The sequence below is a fragment of the Ambystoma mexicanum genome, chromosome 3p (genome assembly GCF_040938575.1).
Source record: "Ambystoma mexicanum isolate Mex_15411 chromosome 3p, UKY_AmexF1_1, whole genome shotgun sequence".
In the NCBI taxonomy this organism is placed as follows: Eukaryota; Metazoa; Chordata; class Amphibia; order Caudata; family Ambystomatidae; genus Ambystoma; species Ambystoma mexicanum.
In genome coordinates, this window is record NC_090925.1 from 111,190,603 (window position 1) to 111,212,421 (window position 21,819).

At 43.4% G+C, this 21,819-nt stretch overlaps 1 protein-coding gene across 1 annotated transcript in view; it reads left to right on the forward strand.

Annotated features, from left to right (window-relative positions):
• LOC138580135 (rap1 GTPase-activating protein 1-like) overlaps window positions 1-21,819 on the forward strand; it is a 713,312-nt gene that overhangs the window by 533,188 nt on the left and 158,305 nt on the right. The window contains exon 16 of the mRNA XM_069650446.1: window positions 12,862-12,948. Within this exon, the coding sequence (XP_069506547.1) occupies window positions 12,862-12,948 (87 nt within the window). The remainder of the gene's footprint in view (window positions 1-12,861; window positions 12,949-21,819) is intronic.

The following is a 21,819-nucleotide window of genomic DNA, read 5'->3' on the forward strand; positions in this document are numbered from 1 at the left end:
GAGAAGGAGAAAGGTTTATGCGGAGAGGTTAAATGTGTATTAAGTGTAGGTGTGGTCGGTGGTTGGTCAAGCTGTAGGGATTTCTGTTTGTCCCTGATTTTAGATTGGAGGGTAGCTATTTTACCCAGGAGTGCTGACTGAATATTGGTGCACCAAGTGTTGTCTTTGGAGCAAGAGTCAGGGGGGGTGCAGGTGTCTCGAGTTCCTTAAGGATATTAAAGGGTTCCTTAGTATTGGACTGGGCTGACATAATGCGGTTATCATAAGAATCTTTTTTTGCCTGGAGTACACCTTCTTTATAGTTAAGGGTGGCTATCAGAAGACTGTCCTTGTGGGCGTCGGAGTTCTGGTTTTGGGCGCTATCAACAACTGAAGTAAATAAATGTAAAATAATTATTACTTGGGCAGTGTGCCCGTTTCATTTAATTTAATAGTTTTTTTATGATGCACCTAATACCGTACCCAAGATTGGTTTCTAAGCACGGATCCCGGATTAGAACCTCTGTTGCTCTGCTTGGTCTTGCTTCCAAGACCAGCACGTTGCCCATGTGCTAAACAACTTGGGTGCACCCGTCACAAGTTGTATCAAAGAGCATACATAGCAGCTTGCGTTTGACCTCTCCCTCCCCACATTGCGCATGTGATTATACTACATGTTGTCCGATTCACAGTGGTGCACCTTGGCCACGGTGTCAAATGTAACGCCCTTATACTGATTGTACTATATCTCCTCCTCAGTTTCCCTAATTTGTGTGATCCTCAAAAACATTCCATAATCCCCATAACCCCCTTTATATGCCCCACCATGTAAAATAATCACAAAGAAACAATATACAGGCTCCAAAGAAAAAACAACATATACAACATAACATATATATTACACAACGTCTGTGATGTTGCACTGCAAATCCATTCTCATTAAAAAGGTACCAAAATCAGCTGTAATATTAAAAAAGAGACCATTATAGCTTATGCACTTCAATCTTACTGAGAAAGTGGGTCAAAACAACATGGTGCACCGTACGCTGTAATGGGTTAATAGGAAACGTAATGGACAATACAACTTAGAGTGGATCAATAATTGGATCAGTTCAAGTTTTAAATGGAAAATCGGGAACGTAATGCAAGATGCACCTTAATACGGGTCAATACTTATGTCAGTTTCATGAGAAGGTGGAGTGTTGATAGATGCCTTGCGAATGTTGGATAGGTGAACCCAGTACCGCAACTCCTTCACCTTAACACCAAAGAGTGTTGCAAACACCACTGTATAAGGCCCCTAGAAACTCTGCTGGTTCCGGGGGCGGACACAATTTAGAATATATAGTTTTTCTCCTAGAAACAATTATAGCGGCGGCAAGTTCAGTTCATCAGTCGAAGTTACTGCTGCATCTTCTCTTCTAGGAGCAATCTGTCGAGAGAGCATTTTAATGCATTTGGTTAATTCACGCAAGTACCCATGAAACTCTTCCCCCAAAACTCCCTCTGCTATGTGAGCATCTAATGTTGTGCCTGTGGGAGTAAGAGATGTGTGCATCCTTCTCCTCATCACCATCTCTTGCAGGGGAAAAGTGGTGGTCTTTGCTGGCTATGTTATCAGGCTAAACCGAGCCAGAGGGAGGCATTACACCCAGTTCCTCCTTACACTTTGACAATTTGCTCTTCAAAAGTCAGATCATCTTTTTCTGTTGGCTTGAGGGTGGTATATGGAGCAGAAGGTATGCCGAATCCCGATAGAAATGCTATTTCCATAAATAAATCATGAAAAAGTGAGTTTCATTATCAGATTTTAGGACCCCACACCCCCCCTAATGAAGAATACCTTGCATACTAGAAACTTTGCCGCAGATTGTGCATCTAGGTGTGCACAGGGGCCAGCCTCAACCCAACAGGAGAAGGGACATACTACGACAATACAGTAATGGTCAGTACTACACCTGTTACACATATCCACATAGTCAATGTGAAGCTCGCGGGATGGCCCAGTGGAACGGGGCAATGTGCCACAGAACGCCCTGAGCATCTGGCCAGGGTTGTAAGAGTGGCACTTTGTGCAATTTCCCAAAAACGTGTTGAGAAATTCTTGCAAATTAGGGACAAGCCAGTCCTCTGAAATATATGCAGCTATGTGCTGTTTTTAAACATGCACTGGTTAGTACAGCTGCTCAAAAGCAACCGTTAGCAACTCCCATGGCATTACCACCTTACTTGTAATATTCTGTCTCCAAATCAGGTCCGTTTGGGACTGCATGCAGCCCCTCTTCACCCACATGGCTTTCTCCTCTAGCAGTGCCTGTCCCTGCAACTCAATTATTTGTGTAATCGGTACTGCTTGTATATGGAATAGTTAACTGTAACTGCTGATTTGCCGCATCAGGATGCATGGTGACATCTGGGTCTCTGTGATACGCCGCTTCTATGGCACCCTTGTCTGCTGTATCATAGCCAAGTGAAATAGGATCTGTTTTCTGGGTGTGTGCGGCGCATTTAACTACTGCTACTAAGGACAGGTGGGACAATGCATAAATCAATCATTCCAATACAGCTGCATGCTGTACAGGTGTGCCGTCAGTCCTGTAAAACCCCCTCTTTTTTCACCTGGGCAACCTTGAATGCATAGCAATAAACATGGCAGGATTTATTGTGCGGCATCTTACAATGTGAATAGATGGGCTGGACAAAATTACTTCATATGCGGTGGCCCTCTGTGTGGTTAATGTGGATTTTGATCATTCCATTATTGCGAACACAGTGTGTTCTACATATAATGTAACTGAGCACCCCATAGTGATGGTTGAGCTTTTCTCAATAGCAAATGCTGCAGCGGCCAAACCCTGCATTACTGAATCTAAACTAATGCTGTAATATGCTAAGGGATTGTGTGCCAGACATGTTTTGTTGAGCCAATACGGCAGTCATTACTTGTCTGTTAAAATGTGAGAACAAATAACTTTCTTTTGTGTAATCAGGGTTTGCCAGTACTGGTAATGTTACGAAACATGTCATCATTTTGCCTGTCCATGTCAGTGACCCCTTTCTCTTCTTAGCTTTTTTATGTTCCTGCAGGAGAGGTTTTGTGTAACTAATATAGTCAAAAGTCCAAGCTCTACAGAGTTACACAAACCCAGGAATTGTTACATCTCCTTGACTGTAGTAGACTATGCACTGCAGCAGCTCTTTCCGGAGTTACTCTTTTCCCTGCTGATGATATTATTTGTCCCAAATACACAACCTCTTTCTGGCAATATTGCAATTCTTCCATGTCTACTTTGTATCCTTTGTCTGCAAGCAATGTCAATATTATAATAGAATCTGCTCTGCACATCTGTTCCGTAGTGCTACATACTAGAATATCATCTACATACTCAATGATTGTGCTCAGTACATGTATAATACTCATTTAAAAATACTCAGGGACTCCCAATACCCCAATGGGAGTCTGATGTGTTGAAATCTCTGCCCACCAACAGATAAAAGCTGTAAGATATTGAGAATAAGGGTGTAATGGGATAGAAAATAATGCATTTTTCAAATCGGGGACAGTAAAATGTGTGGCCAATTTTGGTATGTTGCAAAGAATTGTGGCAGGATGCAGTACACGTGGCAGCTCTGCATCCCCTATGCTATTGAATGGGCATAAATCTTGTATGATCCTCCAACCTGTGCTTTTGTAGCAGAGTATATCGCTGTATTACACAGTACTCGGGGGGCACTATAATGCCCTGCCGCCATGGCGCAACACATGTCTCATGTATCACTTCATCTGCTTCTTTTGTCAGTGGGTACTGCCGCACTGTAGGTAACACTGCTCCTTGCTTCAACTTAATATGTACTGCTCTTGTGCTCTTCAAGAGCCCTACAACATGAGGATTGTCCATCCATAAAGTGCTTGGGACCTGTAGCAGTTCATCAAATGGGCAGTCATGCTTTTAGCAATAACTACAAGACATGGGGCATTCCTATTCTGAATCATTATTTGGCAGGGAACGCACACCTCCAAGATCATTTTGCCATCATTGTCAGCATCTACAAACAACTCTCTATCTGACACCCCACTTAATGTTTGGGGAAGGATCAATACACAAAACTGTTCGCCACTCGCCTCCCTCTTCATCAGTCCCTAGTAGCGCCATCACTGAACAAGGCTATTGTTATCGCCAGGACCCTAGCCTACAAATCCCTGATGTGGAACACACTACCCTTTCGTCTGAAAATTAAATGGTCATGTTCAAATTGCTTAACAAATCCCTTCCCAACCAGTTTACCAGCATCACCTTTGAAAACAATAGTGGCACTAATAACTCTTGATTACCTACCTTATTGGGTACATCGTCTATTAATGGAACCACATTTATTGCCCCAGAGAATGCTTGGATGTCCATTAGGGGGAGGCACCCTTCCTGTATGCATGATTTTGTTGCAGCTTTGTTGACCATAAAAACAAATGATTAGTTGCCTACCTCCACACCTACCAGGGGTTCCTCTTCTTGGTCGTCAGTGACTGACAGGATTTGGCACATCATAACTCTTTGAGGTCTGTCCTAATCAGCATATGTGTTTGACCCTGGGAATACTAAAGTGTTACCGCCCACCACATATGCCCCATGTGTACGATGTCACTGTGCCATGCAGCAAAGCATTTTTGTCCCACACTTTTGGGGCTGGCTGTTGTGTCTGCTACTGTGCATACACTGGCGCATTATTGGGTACTGAAGGGTTGCATCTGCTGGGGTATGGGTGCTTGATATTAATACTGGGGCTGTTGTAACTTCTGGGGTGCTTGCATGGGCTTCGCACAATAGGGAACACTTGGGGGCATCGTCCCATACTGCTGTTGATATACAACTGGGGCTGCCGATCCACTGGGAGACACTCCAGGATTATATGCATAAGCTTGCCTGCTCCTACATTCTCATGCAAAGTGACCCGCTTTCCCACATGACCAACACGGTCCTGAGCCACCGAATGTCGGCCCCATCGTGCCAAATCCTCCTCCTCTACCTCCCTGGCCCCTTTGAAACCGTTATCTTCCCCGCAGATAACTTCCCATATAACCACCCTGATACTCTCTGTTGTCCGGATACCCTTGGTACCCCTCTTTGGTTCCATTCTCGTGTCTACCAGGACCGCCATTTGTTCCACCTGCTGTACGGGTGAACCCATAATCACTGCTCCTTCTATACTCAATTTTGGTAACTTCTTTTGTATTAACTTCCCCTTTGCCTTCTGCGCATTATCTGCTACTCCTTTTTCTGTCGTCTTTTGCAATGATGCAGTATAATTGCTTGAATCTCTGCCCATACATGTTGCCTACTACCTTATCCAAATCCTTCTGTACTTATTTTGGGAGTCCCTTCTTTAACATATGATAAAACATTGCTATTGTCTTGTCCCATGATTCTCCTGTCCCATCCCTCCACCTCTCCTGAACCTGTAGCATATACTGTGCTGGATCTTCATCTTCCTTCATAGTGCGTGCCATTATTGAATGTATATCTGGTGTGTCAGGATATCCTGTTCTTAGTGCAGCCCACACTCTAGCCCGACAATCGTTAAAATGTGCCCTATCATGATTGTCGTCACCCATCTGTACCCCTGGATATCCTGCTATTTCCAAATATCATCTGCTTGGTCCCCCAATGAAGCAGCAAAAAAGCTTTTCATATCTTCTACTGCCAAGGTTATACATGCAGTCTGTTTCTGAAGTGTGTATATCCACTTGCCTACTCCTGCGGCAAGTGAGGGCAATGCCTTAATGAGATTGTTTCTATCCATCTGTGGCCAGGGCACATACTGTGCTTTGCCAGGGCCTTTATGTAACAATGAAAACTGTGTTTCCACCTGCTTGACTGGTAACTAGTTCCCCCTTTGCTTCGCTTTTACCACTGACATACAACCTGGTCATGCTCTTAATCATGGGCCCCACAAACTCTCTACTCTTGGCGTCACTCCAGGCGGAACCTCTTCTCCCTCATCCTCATCTATCCCCCACTCTTCCTCCTCCGCTACTCCTGCATCAGCATTTGATCAGATGGATTCGTAATTTAACCTATCTGCTCGCAGTCGCCTCCCCTATATCCTTCATCATTGCGACCATCATCCCTCGTTTCAACATGTTCATCTCTAAAGTTGTTGCAAAAATGCTGCTTGAAGAAGTTGATCCAATAAGGCAAATGGGGTCTGGTCTCATCCCCTGCTATGTTAAAGAAAACTACAAACAGGGAAGATTTAACATTACTTTTACTGGGACAGGATGGGCAAATTGGGAGCACACATTTTTTAAAACCTCTTGTCAAAATGGTCCTGTAAATAATCACTCTGTCCAAATTATCAATTCTCCGAAGCAGAATTGAGCTGGAGGTTCAGATTACAGGTTATGGCTACCTGGGAATCTTTCAAGTAATTTCAGGAAGCTTGGTCAACGAGAGAGGTGTCTTTAGCCCATCTATTGGCCTTATTGATTTGAAAGTGCTCATTTGAAATTCGAGGGGTCCCAACAGTAATTACTCTATTACAGGAGACCTGGCCCATGATGCCTGTATATGGAGACGGCTTCACAGTAGTCCAGCAGTCTGTGTTACAATTTAATGGTGGGCGACCATCTGGTGGTCTCCTAATAATGATAAAAAATACATTGTTAGACACATTTTAAGTAATTTCCAAAACAACCAACGGCCTATTAGCCGTGAAAATTATATTGATGGTCACTGTGGTTTGTAGCCCCTTATTCTTAGTCAACATATACTGGAATCTCTAGGTCTCTGAACTAGACACCTTCTTGGCCATTCTATCAGAACTGTGTGAGACTATGATTGAATTGCAGGGGAAAGGCATATTATTGGATTGCATGACTGCCGTAATGGCTAAAAATATTGACTATATACCCATGGGTAAACCGCAGACTGTTAAAACCGGCAAAATATGGGGAGAGTTCCTTGAGTTTTGGAACTTTAGAACAGCAAATGGAAATATCTGCAGTGATATCCTGGGAAAACCAATTTGTCCAGGGATACACTCAAGCTCATGTGTAGATTACCTAATGCTTGCATCTGCATTATTTGATCGCTGCCTAACCTTCTCGGTGACTGAACAACCCACCATTGACCACCATATCCCAATGGCTAATTTTGATAAAGGAACTATGATATCTACTTTAAGTAAGCAGATTAATCGTACCTCACATAATAAGGTGCACTGTGTGGCTAAGAAACTGGGTAATGCTAAAAAATGTAACTGCCAGAAACGTGCCCTTCTTGAGAATACTACAATAGACGAAACACTTTAAAGATGTGTGTAATTTCCTACATTATAGTGACCAATCCAGTCACAATAAAAGAAAAGGGTCTCAGAAATATGCCACTACATATTATCACTACTAAAAACACCTGATTAATGATTGAGCCACTCCGCAGGATGGTTTACAATTTAACTTGGGCACTAATAAGTATGGGCAAACACATAAAGCACCTGTATAAGATACCAATGCAGAAATAAGTTTTAGATATCCTTGAATGTGATTAGTCTTTTGAGTTTGATGTGTTGGATGTAGAGATGTTGCTCAAAAAAGCCTCACCTTCTGATGCATCTGGCCTTAATGTGTTAATCAACGTTATTCTGAAGTACGATACTTTGGGCAAATATTTTGTACATACTTTTTAAGAATGCATCGGCTTCAAACACAATATTTACCAAGGATATGGAGGGAAGCTATAATAATTCCTATATACAAAAAGGGAGACCCATCTGACCCCATTAATTATCAGCCAATTGCCCTGCTTGACCCTGACATTTAGCTCTTGCAGACTCAACAAATTACAGCCAGGGTTTTGTAAGGGAATGAATACCATGACTAACGGTTTTATCATGAATTGGCTCCAGTAGCAGAAATGGTGTAAGGAAGGGTTGCCAATCTTTGCAGCAGCAATAGACTTTTCCTAGGCATTCTATACAATCATTAGAGTGCGACAGCTCACAGACTATCTATTGGCATTACCTATACAAATATATGTAGGCTGCTTGGTTCAGATGAGACTGGATGGGCAGAGAAGCCTCACAGGGTATTTCCCTACGTATAAGGGCTTCTGCCAGCGATGCATTTTGGCCCCCCTGCGTATTCCATTCATACCTCTCTGATCTGGGATCTTTTCAGTCAACTGCGGTTTCTGTTGCTCCAAAAATTGGTGATCTTGTATGGCATATGTGGACGATGACATTCTGACAGATTGTTTGCAAATTGGCCTGCTGTGCCTTATAAATGCCACCCTGGCCTATGCTAATGAAACCACCATAAATGACAAGAAATCTTTTCGATTTACTAGCATACCAAAAAACCTATGCCTTTACGTGGTTGCTTGGGAAAACTATCATTAGCGCAGTGGTTCATATTCGGTATTTGGGCTGTTATTTAGATGCACCTCCAAGTAAGACTCATGATATGGAGCGGCTGAAGAAGCCACTGCAAGCTGTGACCCAGTTAAAGTGGATCAATAATAGATACGGTCACTTTAAGGTGCTGCCACTTATTGAGTATTATAAACTCAAGATTGTACCTTCACTGTTATATGGTCAAGAGGTGAGTTACCTTTCTAAAGGGAAAGAATGGGAGCAACTTGAATCACTATTTTGGAAAAAGGCCTTAAGTCACCCAACTTGTATTCCAATGACAGCACTCTGGTATCCCAATGACAGCACGCATTTTGAACTTGGACTACTATCATTAAAGGGATGGTATCAGTGGAAGATTCTTACTCTATAGAAATATACAAGGACCTCTTCCAGGCTCCCCATTTGCTGAACTGCACTCAAATATAGCAGATAAAAGAGAAATGGGAGCAGTAGATTCCTTTAGAATTTTTGCTAAACACCATCAGCCAAAGAGCCAAGATATTTGTGGCCAGTGTCCAATCTTGAATAAAAATTGCTGTTTTGCAAAGACTGGGTGGCCACAATTAAGAAGATGCAAACATATGAACTGCCCAAATATTTGGCAGCATTTTCTTACCCCTACTGGTGGTCCTATTTCCTCAGGTTTAGGTTGAATGCCATCTCTGCGGGTGAGATTGTATATATCCAATCGGGAAAGGACCCGATACATCGCCATTGTTCTTTTTGTAATGAGAAAGGCACTTTACAAACAGATAACATCTGGCGTCCCAATGTGTCGTGCTGCAGGACGCAAGGAGCAGAGACGTTTTTATAGGAGGGCAAAAGGGGCACTTGCCCAGTGGCCCCCACCCTGGAGGGGCCCCACAAGGCTGCCTGACCTAAAGAAGTATGAGTCCTTTGTTCACTAGTCTTAAATAGCACACCTCAAGATATTGTATTGCATGGTGCTGAGGCTCTAAACCTATTGCCTGACTGTTTTGGCAAGTACATTCTGCCTCAATCAATTCATCATGTAATGCATTCTGTATTCACTGTGGTATATATCGTTTGTGTGTTCCTAGTAGCACAACTCCTGTAGCATTCTTTCCTTCCTGTGGGAATTATGTTGATCATGTGCAATAGCCAAATTTGAAATGCATATTGGTAAATTGAGTTCCACAATGGTTCAGAAGTTAGTTCAGTGTGTTAAGTACTCATTGCAGAGATATGTGTTCCTATGCAAGATTAGAACAGCACATTCCTGTAAGGCTGGCTGAGCCTTTCCTATGTCTGAAGTTTATAAACCTGCCTGCATATGTACTTGGTCTTGCAACACAACAGGTGCTATTATCAGCAATGTACCTGCACCAGATAGGGTTTGCTATAAAAAGGAACATGTCATCCTTATGATGAAGGTCTAGAAATGGGTTTGTTCAGCTGGGGTGTTTCAAAACCTAGGCAATCACCTCCAACGATGAGCATAAACTGTTAGTTCGAGAGATGAAAACGTATCTGAATTTGGAACCAAAGCATTCATGCTTGTATCCTGGCTTTGCCAGCAGACAATGCAGTGATCCTGGTCAAATCATCTAATATCTGGTACATTACTGTACTGTCTTCTGTGAAGTTTTCCTCCTCGCATGCTGGTGGCATCGTTTAGCCCATTACTTGATCTTTCTTCTTATGTAGGCCATTTGAGTGGAAGGGTTGGTAGACAGAAGGGAGCGGACCAGATGGTGAAAATGACAATTTCACAAGCCAGTGTTTTGGAAGTATGTAGAGCTTTAAAATATAAAAGACCAACCCAGATTAAATCTGTTAAATCACACTGATTGGTATGCTGGTACTTATATAGTTCTCTTGATGATGGCGAGGATAAAGCTAGAATCATTCTGTGTTACACCCTTCTATAATATTTTGTTTTTTTTAAATGGTAATGTTTGGGAATGTGATTGGTGTACTTTCCAAGTCAGTTTTATAAAATGAGATTATTTTAGTTCATGGTAAGAACTGGTAATTAAAGTATTCAAATGCCGAAATTGCAGAGTTGGCACAAATCCCAGATTCACCCCTTCACCAGTGTGTGTAATGCCGGGCATCTAATTTAATCTTTTATTGCCTAGCCTCTCGAAATTGCCAGTCCCTAAACCTTTCAAAATTGTCAGCCCTTCAGAGTGATTTCCTTCTCAGGGTATGATCTTAAAACAGCCTCACTCATGGTCTCACTGGCTATAGTGGTGCTTCCACTATAATAGTGAGCATTGATATATTGCACACCACAGGCACTTTATTATTTTGATCTCTAATGGCAACACTATTTCAAAACCATGTCCCACTTCTAATCTCAGTCTGTCTGGATACAGACACCAATCTGGTAGCTTCCAATATGCACCCACTATCCATGCTATGGTATGTGCAGGTTTCTCCTTCCTACCAATTGGTCTGCTCTATCCATGCTTGAGCATGTTTGCGTTCTGTGAGGCAGCAAATGTGAGTTCTCTGTCTATTCTGGGTTACATGTACCTTTTACATACAGTCCTGCATTAATACTCCAGGCTGCATACCTTCCTGGATTCTATTGATAAAAAGTCTCCTGTAACTATGCTAGAACAGAAGTAACCTCACCGTAGAGTGATAATGTTGGCTAAATGGTACTTGTTTATCATTCTGATTAGAGCAAGAATGAAGAGGGTAAGGGGACTTAAAGGGAGTAAACATCCTTATTTTTAATGCTGTCAGGCAGCATATCAACCTATGGGTTGTGATTGTGGCGGGGTGGGCGGTGCAGATATTCTTGATCACTTAATTCCTTTGGTTTGGTGTATGGGGGCCCCAAAGATGTCCGTGCCCAGGGCCCCAAAAGTGCTTAAGATGGCCCTGGCAAGGAGCTTGATGTTTGGTAGATTTGTGCATAATGAAGCGTGGTTATTAACTAGAGAATTCTGGGACAGATTATTAAGCAGACATGAGGTGGGCTTGACGATTGCTCTGGTAACATTTTTAGGACATACTGGACTGATTTTATCTAAAGAATAATGGGCATATCATTATTTCTGAAACCAGTTTTAGTGACTTAGATTGACGTTTTATATTTGGTCCCTATTGTGAATGTAAGTGTTATGAACAATTTTAACATGGATTTAATTATGTTGTGGAATAATGAATATTAAGTGTGTTGTGAGATTTATGCAATGCAAATGTGGATTAGCCAATCTATAAATATGAAAGTGAACATGTGTTTGTTTGTGGCGGGATTTGTGGCGAAGCATTGTTCCTTATACAATATGACTGCCTACATGACATTTGGAAACCCCAAGCCTTTTCCCCGGATTTCAGCAAAAGTCAACATTTCTTTGTTGGTTTGTGGCGAAGTGTTTTTCCCTAAATAATTCCACTGTTTCACCAATCTGCCCCACATTCTGCATCGTTACCTTCTAGGACCCTATGGACATTACTAGCTACATGACACTTGGACACGCCACCCCTTTCCATGGATTTTGGCACCTCGATTGCCTGAAATCTGCGAAACAGCAATGTGGTCGTAGGACCAGTCTGGGCAGGAGGACCAAATCTCGAGGTCCAGGCCCTAGAATGCACGGTTTCCAAGATATTTGCACTGCAATGAGCTTCACCATGCTAGGGTGACGTGACAGGTAGGGAGAGAGCAGAGAAGGTCCCAGTATTCAGCAGCACACCAACTCTCCCCTCCTCCAAATGTCTGCTCCGGGGTATGTCAGCCAGCCACACGTGCCCATTCTCACTGCAGTTTACTTCAGGGTGCAAAGCACATCAAGCGATAAGCAAATCGGAACAGCGACCTACAGGATCAGTATTATCATATCTGTCTACAGAACCCGTTCAGTGAGAGGGGTACATCTGCTAGCTCATAATAACAAATAAAATAACTACAATTATCGCGCACTGCACAGCCAATCAAACAGCAATCTTTGCTCTGATACTTCTATGCTTCCACTCACTCACCCAAATCCCCACCGGTTTTTCTTGCAGGAACAAAGTGACAACAGGCCTTGTAAACAGACTATACTGTGATATGACTCTGCATGAAAACATTAGAAATGTACTTTGCCCATATTAAAATATAGCACAATAATGTAAATGGCTGATTATTAGTCACACGTCTCTTGTTGAAATTGTAGCTCTGCTTGTGTTGAGCTCTTGTTCTATGCTGGAATCCTGTAGTTCAAATGTGATTTCACATTCCCCTGGTTTATTCTAGCAGTCCTTATTTGGTGGGTTTCTCTTTTTAACCTAAGCCATTTGCAAGCCCTACCGGGGAGGCCTTTGCTCTGGCACTCATGCCGAGGCACCGGGGGGTCGTGTCATACCCCATTTCATCTCCTTCTCGTCTGCTGAGTAGTTTAAATGCTATTGCTAGTTTCCAACTCTCAGTCACCTGTGATGCGATTGCTAGTTCTCCTAGTTTCACATCATGGTTATCTCTACTTCATATCCCTCCTGTTTTCTCTCTTCCCATAGTGTTCTGAATTCCGGGACTTCTTACTTACCAAACTCATCAATGCAGAGTACAGCTGCTACAGAGCTGAGAAGTTTGCAAAGCTGGAGGTAAGCCTTTCAACAGCTAAACATGTGCATTCTAAAACTCTAGGGTCTGACAGTTGTGAAATATTCAGGGGCAGGTTAGGCTAGGCACTATGAGACCGAATGAGTTGCACAGGATCGCATGCTTTGGCTAAATACTCAAGATGGGATTTGACCACAGGCTGAAATGTCAGCACTTGGCCACATTGTTTTGCAGTATCTTTCCAATTATTTGTGAATGTTTGATTTTAATGAACTAAAAAAATACCTTGTTTTGTATATCTGACATGAAAAGCACACACATCAAATGAACACCCAACATTTGAATGTTTCACAAAATCCTTCCATGTTATGCAAAAGGAGAGTGAGTCTACTCTAGCTTTTTCAAATTCATCAAGGAAAGTGTACAACTGCCAGAATACTCATTGGTGTGGGTCTCAAAAATCCTGTCTGGGTTCTTATACTGCATCCCAAAGCTTTAAATAAACCCAACAAAATATACTGCGTGATAAGGTCATCTGGGTATAGTCATTATTTAACATGCAGCTGCAGATTGTTATTCTTGATGTGCAGAACATCATTTGACAAAAAATTAAACCTTACGTTCATAAAATGCAGATCTGAATGGTCATTTCACTTAAGGCCTGTTACGTGTGGCTGTCTCCCTCCTGTCTAGAACCCCTTCTACTAATTTGGCCTGTATGAAAAGAAAGAGCAGGAAATAGACTAAGCAACGCCTTGAGAATGTGAGAAGGCTAACCTTTTTCAAAGACTGCACAATACTATGCAGCGCGGTGAGATCATTTATCCAGGATCGTTCAGTGACCTAGCTAAGCTCTGAGCCTGAACACTTATGGCCCAAAGTCTCAAATTTGGCTGCCCAATAACCTCTCCTACCTAAAGCGTTATCCTCTACATTGGGGGTGGCTGCCCAGATTTTACAATCCCTACAAGAAGGGACAGAGCTCTAACCCTGCCCCATACTGATGGTATGTTAGTTTAGTAGAGGAAGGTAACTTGTTTTGTGAAACAGGGGTTACTGTCATCAAAATTTGTATCAGCCTGAGAGAGGTGAAGGGTTGAAACTGGCTTGCTGTTTTTTGGTACTGTGATCTAGCTTATGGGTAGACCTCTCTGCAACGAGTGATTAACTCTTTGAGCTATTTTCTGGACCATCAAGCAGTCAAAGCATTTTAATATGGAGTTAAAGGTTGGTTATTGCACTTGATGGATATATTATCTAAAGAAAGTTGAAAAGCTACACGAGTTGCGCTATAGTTAACGCGCAAACTCTTTGTACTAGCAGAGCACAGGATTAATTGATCAGCACAAACCTAACTTGCAAACAACAGCTAGGCAGCAGGTTCAAAACGTCAATAACACACTAGATAATATCATGGCATGTGTTATGTTTTCTCAATACATGTGCACTGAATTTCTTTCATCAGGCTGGTAGGGAGGGCCACCTCCCAGGTTGGTTGGGGGCCATGCACCTCCCAAAAAGAAGTCTTGGGAGCAGAAATGATCGGTCTGGGCAGCATTTAAGAATTTCAGAGAGAATTGTTACTTTTCTATGTTCAACGTGTGCTTAAATCCATATAGTGGTTTCTACTGCCACCTACTGGCACGAAACAGACCTCCTTGTTGGTGTTGGGGAATCTTTGTGGCACTTGCTCCACAAAATTGCCAACACCATTGTTACAGAAGAGAGAGGGGGAATGGGGGTACTGAACTGAGAAGATCTGGTTTGCATAGCAACGGGCAGTGCTACGGCATGAAACTTCCAAATCACTGAAATCTTTTTCCAAACTCCTCTGCCATACTACCCAATGAGAAGTTACCTAACAATATTTCCTCCAATCAGCAGCTTTGTAAGAAGCAAGACTGCTGCTGGGCTTTGCATTTCCCAGCTGCACACATTGGGCTATTTTGCACGTAGAATTGGGCAATTTCTGACCACTTTTGAAAACAGATCTTTTTTGTCCTCCTATGGTTGGCTTTCTACAGCCAGCCACCTCACTCTTTCTACCCCTCATCCCCACTGTTTTCATCCAGACCCACCCCACACACACTTTCTCTACACCCACCCACCCCCATTACGTATGCTGGTTGAGTTTTGTTTGGGCTACCTTTGACACGTTTTTCATCTTTTTCTACCACCAACCAACTACCATCACCCACCTCTACCCTCTCACACAACCCCTCAATCTCTACCCTCACTCTCTCAGCCCCCACCCAACTTACTCCCACCCTGTCTACCATCATTCATCCACCCACCCTACCCCCACCATCACTACCACCACCATCCCACCCTACCCCCACTCACCCAACCTACCCACAATCTCTTTACCACAACCCACCTACCCTACCGCCACTCTCACCCACCCACCCTACCCTCAGCCAACCACCCTATCCCCACCCAACCTACCCCACTCTCTCTACCCAACTCACCCTACACCCACTCTCTCTGCCCCCACCATACCACTCTACCCCCACTCTTTCCACCACCAACCACCCTACCCCCACTCTCGCTACCCACCAACCAACCCTACCACCACTCTCTCTACCCCTCTCACCACTCTCTACCCCATCTACCCACACTACCCCCACTCTCTCTACCTCCACCCACTCATCCTAACCGCTTTCTAACCTCACCCACCGTACCCTCCCTCTACACCCAACCTCCACTCCCCCTATCCCCACGCAATCTACCTCCACTGTGTCTAACCCTCACCCACCCTATCTCTGCTCTATCTACCGCCACACACCCTACCTCTACTCTTTCTAACCCCCCCATGCTGCCTCTACTCTACCTAACACCACCCTACCATCACTCTCTCTACCCCCACCCATCCTACCTGCACTCTCTATACACAACTACCCTACAGCTACTTTCTTTTCCCCACACCAGCCCACCGTGCCCCCTGTCTCCACCATCTCCACCCATCCTACCTCCACCCCCACCCCCAATATCGGGCTTCGTCAGGCTATTCTCGATCGAGAATAGCCTGACGAATCGGGTGGGAATCGGGCAGAATGCGTGGCGCTAGTCCACCCAGGAGGGTGAATGTCTTTTGAAGACTTGTCTGTCATGTGAGTAGTAGCATAATTTGCCCCTGCTTGTCTTATATTGTGTGTTGCACGCTGAAGTTAAAATAAAGACGATTTGATTTTAACAAAGAGTTAGCAGGGTCTTGTGTGCTTGGGCAATTGTATACACGCTCTCTATGGTTTTTGTAGTGCTACAATCATAGTAGAAATGTGTGTGTTTTTTATAGCAAGACTCTGACACAATGGTGGTATACTTTTGGGTATAGACTTTTATTGATCACGAAAGGGTTGGAAAAAAGCTTCTCTCCCTAAAACTAAGGGGGGTTTCCCTACCTTAATGTGTCATTGTCAGGATGTCCAAAACTAAAATGTTTGTCACTCTTTCGTGACTCAAAACCTACCTCTGTCCCTAACACTAATAACCTAAAACAACTATGCAAGGATGATCTCTTCTCAAAGTAAAAGTGTTTGTTGTGGTTTCAACCAACAGAAAAAATCCCAGTCTCCCTGGTAGTAAAAAGTGATGAGAAAGCAAACCGTGTCCAGAAATATAATCAATCAACAGAAAAGATCCCATTCTCTATGGTGATAAAAAGCAATGAGAAAACGTTAAAACAGTTTTCAACACTAGGGTATTGCTCCTCTCCCTTAGATTTCCTTGTATCTTATTTACCTTTGTTTAGGACTCCTGAGCCCCTTTTGGTAAAATGTCACTGGGTTAACCACAAGGATAAAATTGTTGGATTCACAGATCTTTATCCCGCCCATTGTGCACACCCCGCTTTCAAGCGCAGGATTCCTTTTAACATGGATTCACAGTTCTTTATCCCACCAACTTGCATGCTCTGCTGCCAAGTGTAGGATTCCTTTTAACATGGATTCACAGTTCTTTATCCCACCAACTTGCATGCTCTGCTGCCAAGTGTAGGATTTTTTTTTAACACGGTTTGAGGAAGGCATGGTATTGAGCCGTAGACACAGACACAATGGATACAAGTTTCAAAAACTGTTATGTAATATTTTATTTGGGTTGGTAGATTTCCTAACTGGCCCTAACTCTAAAATGGGAGTAATCTCAACCATTAAACAAAAAATAAATATGTCCAAGTCAGTCTGGTCAAAATAAAAAAAGGCCTATACTAAGAAAACCTATCCTTGCCCCCCTTCTCAAAATGACAAATGTGTTAAGGGAATACAAAAAGGAAAATAGTGTCTCAAAATAAAATGCCAGAATTTTATTTGATTTATTTTTTGCATTTTTAAAGTGCTAAGCACAGCATTGTGGCGCTGTTACAGGAATATGTCTCTTAGTTACGTATTTATAACACGCTTAATACCCAGCGGTTTCTAAGCGTGGACCCGGGGATGGAACCTGTGTTGCTTCATGTCATCTTGTTTCCAAGGTGAACACGTTGCAGCTGAGCTACCCACCCCGGATGAGGAATGCCTTCAGTATCAACACCCTTCCCCAGGTTCAACCCCACGGGTCTTAAGAGTCTCTTGAAACACAAAGGATAGGTGAATGGCACAATTCTATCAGTCTTGCACACTGTGGCTTACTGTAAAGTTCAACATTTTAATCTTAGGCTTCCATCTTCTGGTAGTTCAATCATTTCCTTGGGCTTCGCCCACGTAGACATAAAAATTGAGTTCACATTCACTTTTTCAATTTCTCACAGTTCTGCACAGGCTTCCCTCTTTTCTGGGCTCAAGCCTGTCTCGTTTTCACTTTATCACACAGTTCTGTACAGGCTTCCCTCTGCTGGGCCCGAGCCTGCCTTTCCTTTGTCGGGGTTCCCTTCCTCACATTTTAACTAACAAATCTTTTCACTGTTGAAGACTTTCAAAATTGCAAGTAATTCACATAGACTGCTGCATGACCACTTCAACCTCTTTTTCCAACAACATTTCAATTCATAATCTTCTCTTCCAGCACCAATGCCTCTTGGTACTTGAAGTTTGTATACTCTTTAATGTGCCCTCTTAGCCTTTTCCATAGTTCTCATATTTTGCCCTCTTGGTTTATTCACAGTTCACATATTTCACTTTCCTCATATACAACTTTCTTTATCGCAGTTACTTTCTTTTCTTTGCTCTCTGCTGTAATATCTTTCAAAACCTCATAACATTTCAGAGACTTTCGAATGTGCGGCTTCACCTTGCAGGACCACTCTGTTACTTTGTATTCTTTCCTTTCAACACTTGTCCTCTTCATTCGCGTTTTATCGGCTCACGCACAACCTACAACTTTCAAATTACAGTCACTTTCCCTTTAACATCAACCAGACTATTGTTCCCTTCGATAACTCACTGATCGTGTTAATTGGATTTCTTTCATCTTTTTCCTGAAGCTCAAGGCCGTAACCAATGCCTCCTCTGCTCCTCCCCAACTCTGACATTCACCCAGGACGATTGCGGGCTGCTTTCTGGCAACCTGAAGGTTTCTTTCATCCGCTCACTCGGCTTTGCTTTTCGAATGCTCACTGCATCCCTAAAGCATGGAAATGTTGCCTGGCTTTCTCTTGATCCTCTCAACTGTCGATCAGCTTGTTGGCCTTCCAACGTCCACAGCCTGGTTCGCATCAGCCTCGGAGGAGCTGTTCCTTATCGTACCCAGCCTCGCTCAAAGTGTGCTTGTGTGCACCACCTTTTATCTTCACAGGGAGTGTTAATAAGTGTCAGGTGTACCTTGTTGGAGTTACGTGGCAGAATCTACCTGGCCTCATTACAGGGACAGGGCCAATGCAAGCCAGGGGAGGTAATCTTTCTGACCTCATTCCTCATCTTTCTCTGTGAAGTACTAGTGTTAAGACAAAGTGGGGAGGAATTATGGCAGTTGCAGTTTCCCAGAAAATAAGCAGGTATAGGGGTTAGATTGGTTGTGGGAAAAGGGGGATACAATATCTCACCATTGGGTGCTTCTGCCGCACTCCCAGAGGACCCCCTACCCAGGTGATCCTCCCTCACTTGTCTACCCCCAGGGTCAGGATCCAAAAGCAATGGCCTTTCCCTGGCCACCTGAGTATGGGATCCCTGGGGACTAGGTTATGAAACACCCTCTGGTTTTTCACAACGTATGCACAGTTCTTTTATCCCAGCCTCTAGGCACACTCTGCTTCCAAGTGTAGGATACCTTTTTTAATATGGATCTACACTTCTTTATTCTACCAGCTTGACCTACTCCGCTACCAAGTGTAGGATTCCTTTTACCAGTTTCAGAGTTCTTGACTCCTATTCTCAACCTCACATCTGGATGTGCGTCCTAGACTTGCAGTACTTTATAGGGCTTGGATCACTCTACTGCCAAACCAGTGTCTTCTTATGGACTGTCTCGATTTCTCTCGCAGGGTCCCATACCCTCTTACCCTTTGTCACTTTAAACTTTGGTTTCTAATATGGGTGCCGGTCCCAGACTCACACTGAAGTGTAATACCTGCTTGGTTTACTTCCATGCCAAGCTCACACCTCTTCCTTGTTTGCTTCTTTTCTGTTCAGGGCACCAGGCCTTTTTATTCTCGATTCCTTATTTGGGTGCGGGTCACAGACTCGCATTGTAGCATTTTGTCTGCTTGGTTCACTCTCCTGCCAAGCATACAACTCTTTGTCATTTGTTGCTTTTTCATTCGGAGTCCCAGACCCTCTTGTGTTCAACTTCTTATCGATTTCAGGGTCCCTGGTCCTCATTTCCTGGGTCCACCCGTTGCTCCCCCGGACCTCTTGAGTAATCTGCGTACTGTTTGTGTCTTTGGCGCAGGTACAAGTGTTTCCCATTCAGCAGCGTCCCTTCCTGAGGCTCCTGTAGTGGTCAGGTGACAAACGGGTTCTGCAGCGGCTCTACTCTTCCCAGTTGTGTTCCCTCTGTCTCGCGGTTCACCGGATCCTGGGACGCCCAAAGGATTCGCTCGGCAGTAGCCCAAGTAGTCCTCTAATCTTGGACCATGCTCAGGCACTCCAGTTCTTTCAGTCCTGTTTCCCCATTTGGTCTGCTGCTCAGGTACATGGCTCCCACTGTTCCTCCTTAGAGGATCATTCTCTCTCTAGCGTCCCAGCTGAGCTCCATTCTAATGCCTGCGTGGGATTGTTGTACTGCCTTGGGCCAATCACTGGTCTTGGGAAGCTAGACCGCTCACACTGGTTCACAAGAGTGATCCTCTGACTCCTGGTCATCATCTTCTTCACAGTACCAGTCTCAAAACCATTTTAATGATACTTTGTGCTTTTGGGTCTTTCAGTCTTGTCAGGTATTTTGTATTGTCTGACTTAACAACAAAACACATTGGCTCTGTGTAAAGAGGGGGTAGGAGGATTTATGTTTGGAGAAGGGGTGGATGTATTGATGCAGGGTCATAGCACATTCTCCGATAATGGCCGTCCCTAATCTCACAGAGCAGGTAGGCCTCAAAGGCCGGAAACCTGACTGTTTTCAGGATATCCCTCATTAATATTCATGAATAAAAATGTGCATACATTTAGGATCATTGTATGCAAATTTATCTCATGAATATTAATGAGCGGTACCCTGAAAATCAAACATGGATTCAGCCCTCGAAGCCTGGAGTTGGACAACCCTGCCATAAAGGGATTCCTTCCCACAAAATCCTCCCTCTTTGCACCACCCCCAGGGGCACTATTGTTCTGTGGATGCACCGCCCTGGCCCCATGGGAAAGGTCTCCCCCTAGGAGAGAAGGGACGACATCGTCAGATTTGTCACAATTCTACTTATAATAAAAGGCAAGATGGATGTTTGCCTGATGCCGTCTTGCATAGTAGAGGCTGCCCGAATGCACAGAGTGCTTCGCTAGATGTGCTGTTGCCTTAGGGTATACAGTGGTCCAAGTCACCTAGCTTTACAGTGGTCCGATTCGCATAGCTTCGCCTGGTGTCACTGCTAGAGGGAGCTGTAGGCTTAGGATATATAGTGGTCTGACTGTGTCAATGAAAACCCGCACTTTGGCTGGTGTACACGGCCTGTACACTAGTATGTATATATTCTAGTCTTGCTCCAAAAACAGACAATAGGAGGATATTTTAGTGGGGCTAACAAAGTGATTTATTTGCAAGCTTTCATAATCTTCAGATCATGTTATGAGGCATAAGAAGAATGAAGCTCCTGGAAAAACATGACAGCTTAAGAATTCATGCCTAGAATGCCTTGTCTGTTCATATGTGTGTTTCTGATTTATGATTTCTGCACAAGGAGCTATGCAAGTTTCAAAATAAATTACTTTGGTAGTTAACACCCTGTTGTCTTTTTGAATCAACTTTGTTGCATTACTTTCTGTTTCACCTTAGGTCACATAGTTCAGGTACGTGTATATATAGATCTTACAGGTTCTGAGAGGACAGCCACTTTCTCCTACATCTTGCAAATCAACTTAAACCACATCTCCTCAAGCATAGCCACTACGCCATAACATAAGTTACAGACTCCTAGATCCAACCATCCATTACAAGCACATACTGTCAAAGAATTCACCCACTCCTCTGAAACTCTAACGTCAACTTAACTTTTCTTCTCGCCTTCTCCCTCTTAAAGACTTTAGGGCCTCATTACAAGTTGGGCGATGCGGGTTAAATGCAGCAGTATTACCATATTTACAGCCAAGATACCACCAAACTTATAATGAGGCCCATATGATGCCACTCTGCCCAACTATAAATGCACCCCAAGTAATACTCATGTCAGTGGTCACTGAATTGCGCCTTCCAAGTGCTTTTGATAACCTTACTCTCTGTAATCTTTTGTTCCCTGAGGACCAGTTAACATACCAAACCCTATCAGAGTTATGGTGGGTTAATAAAATATATCAAATATCCCATCTAAATGAAATGTGAGAGTAGAA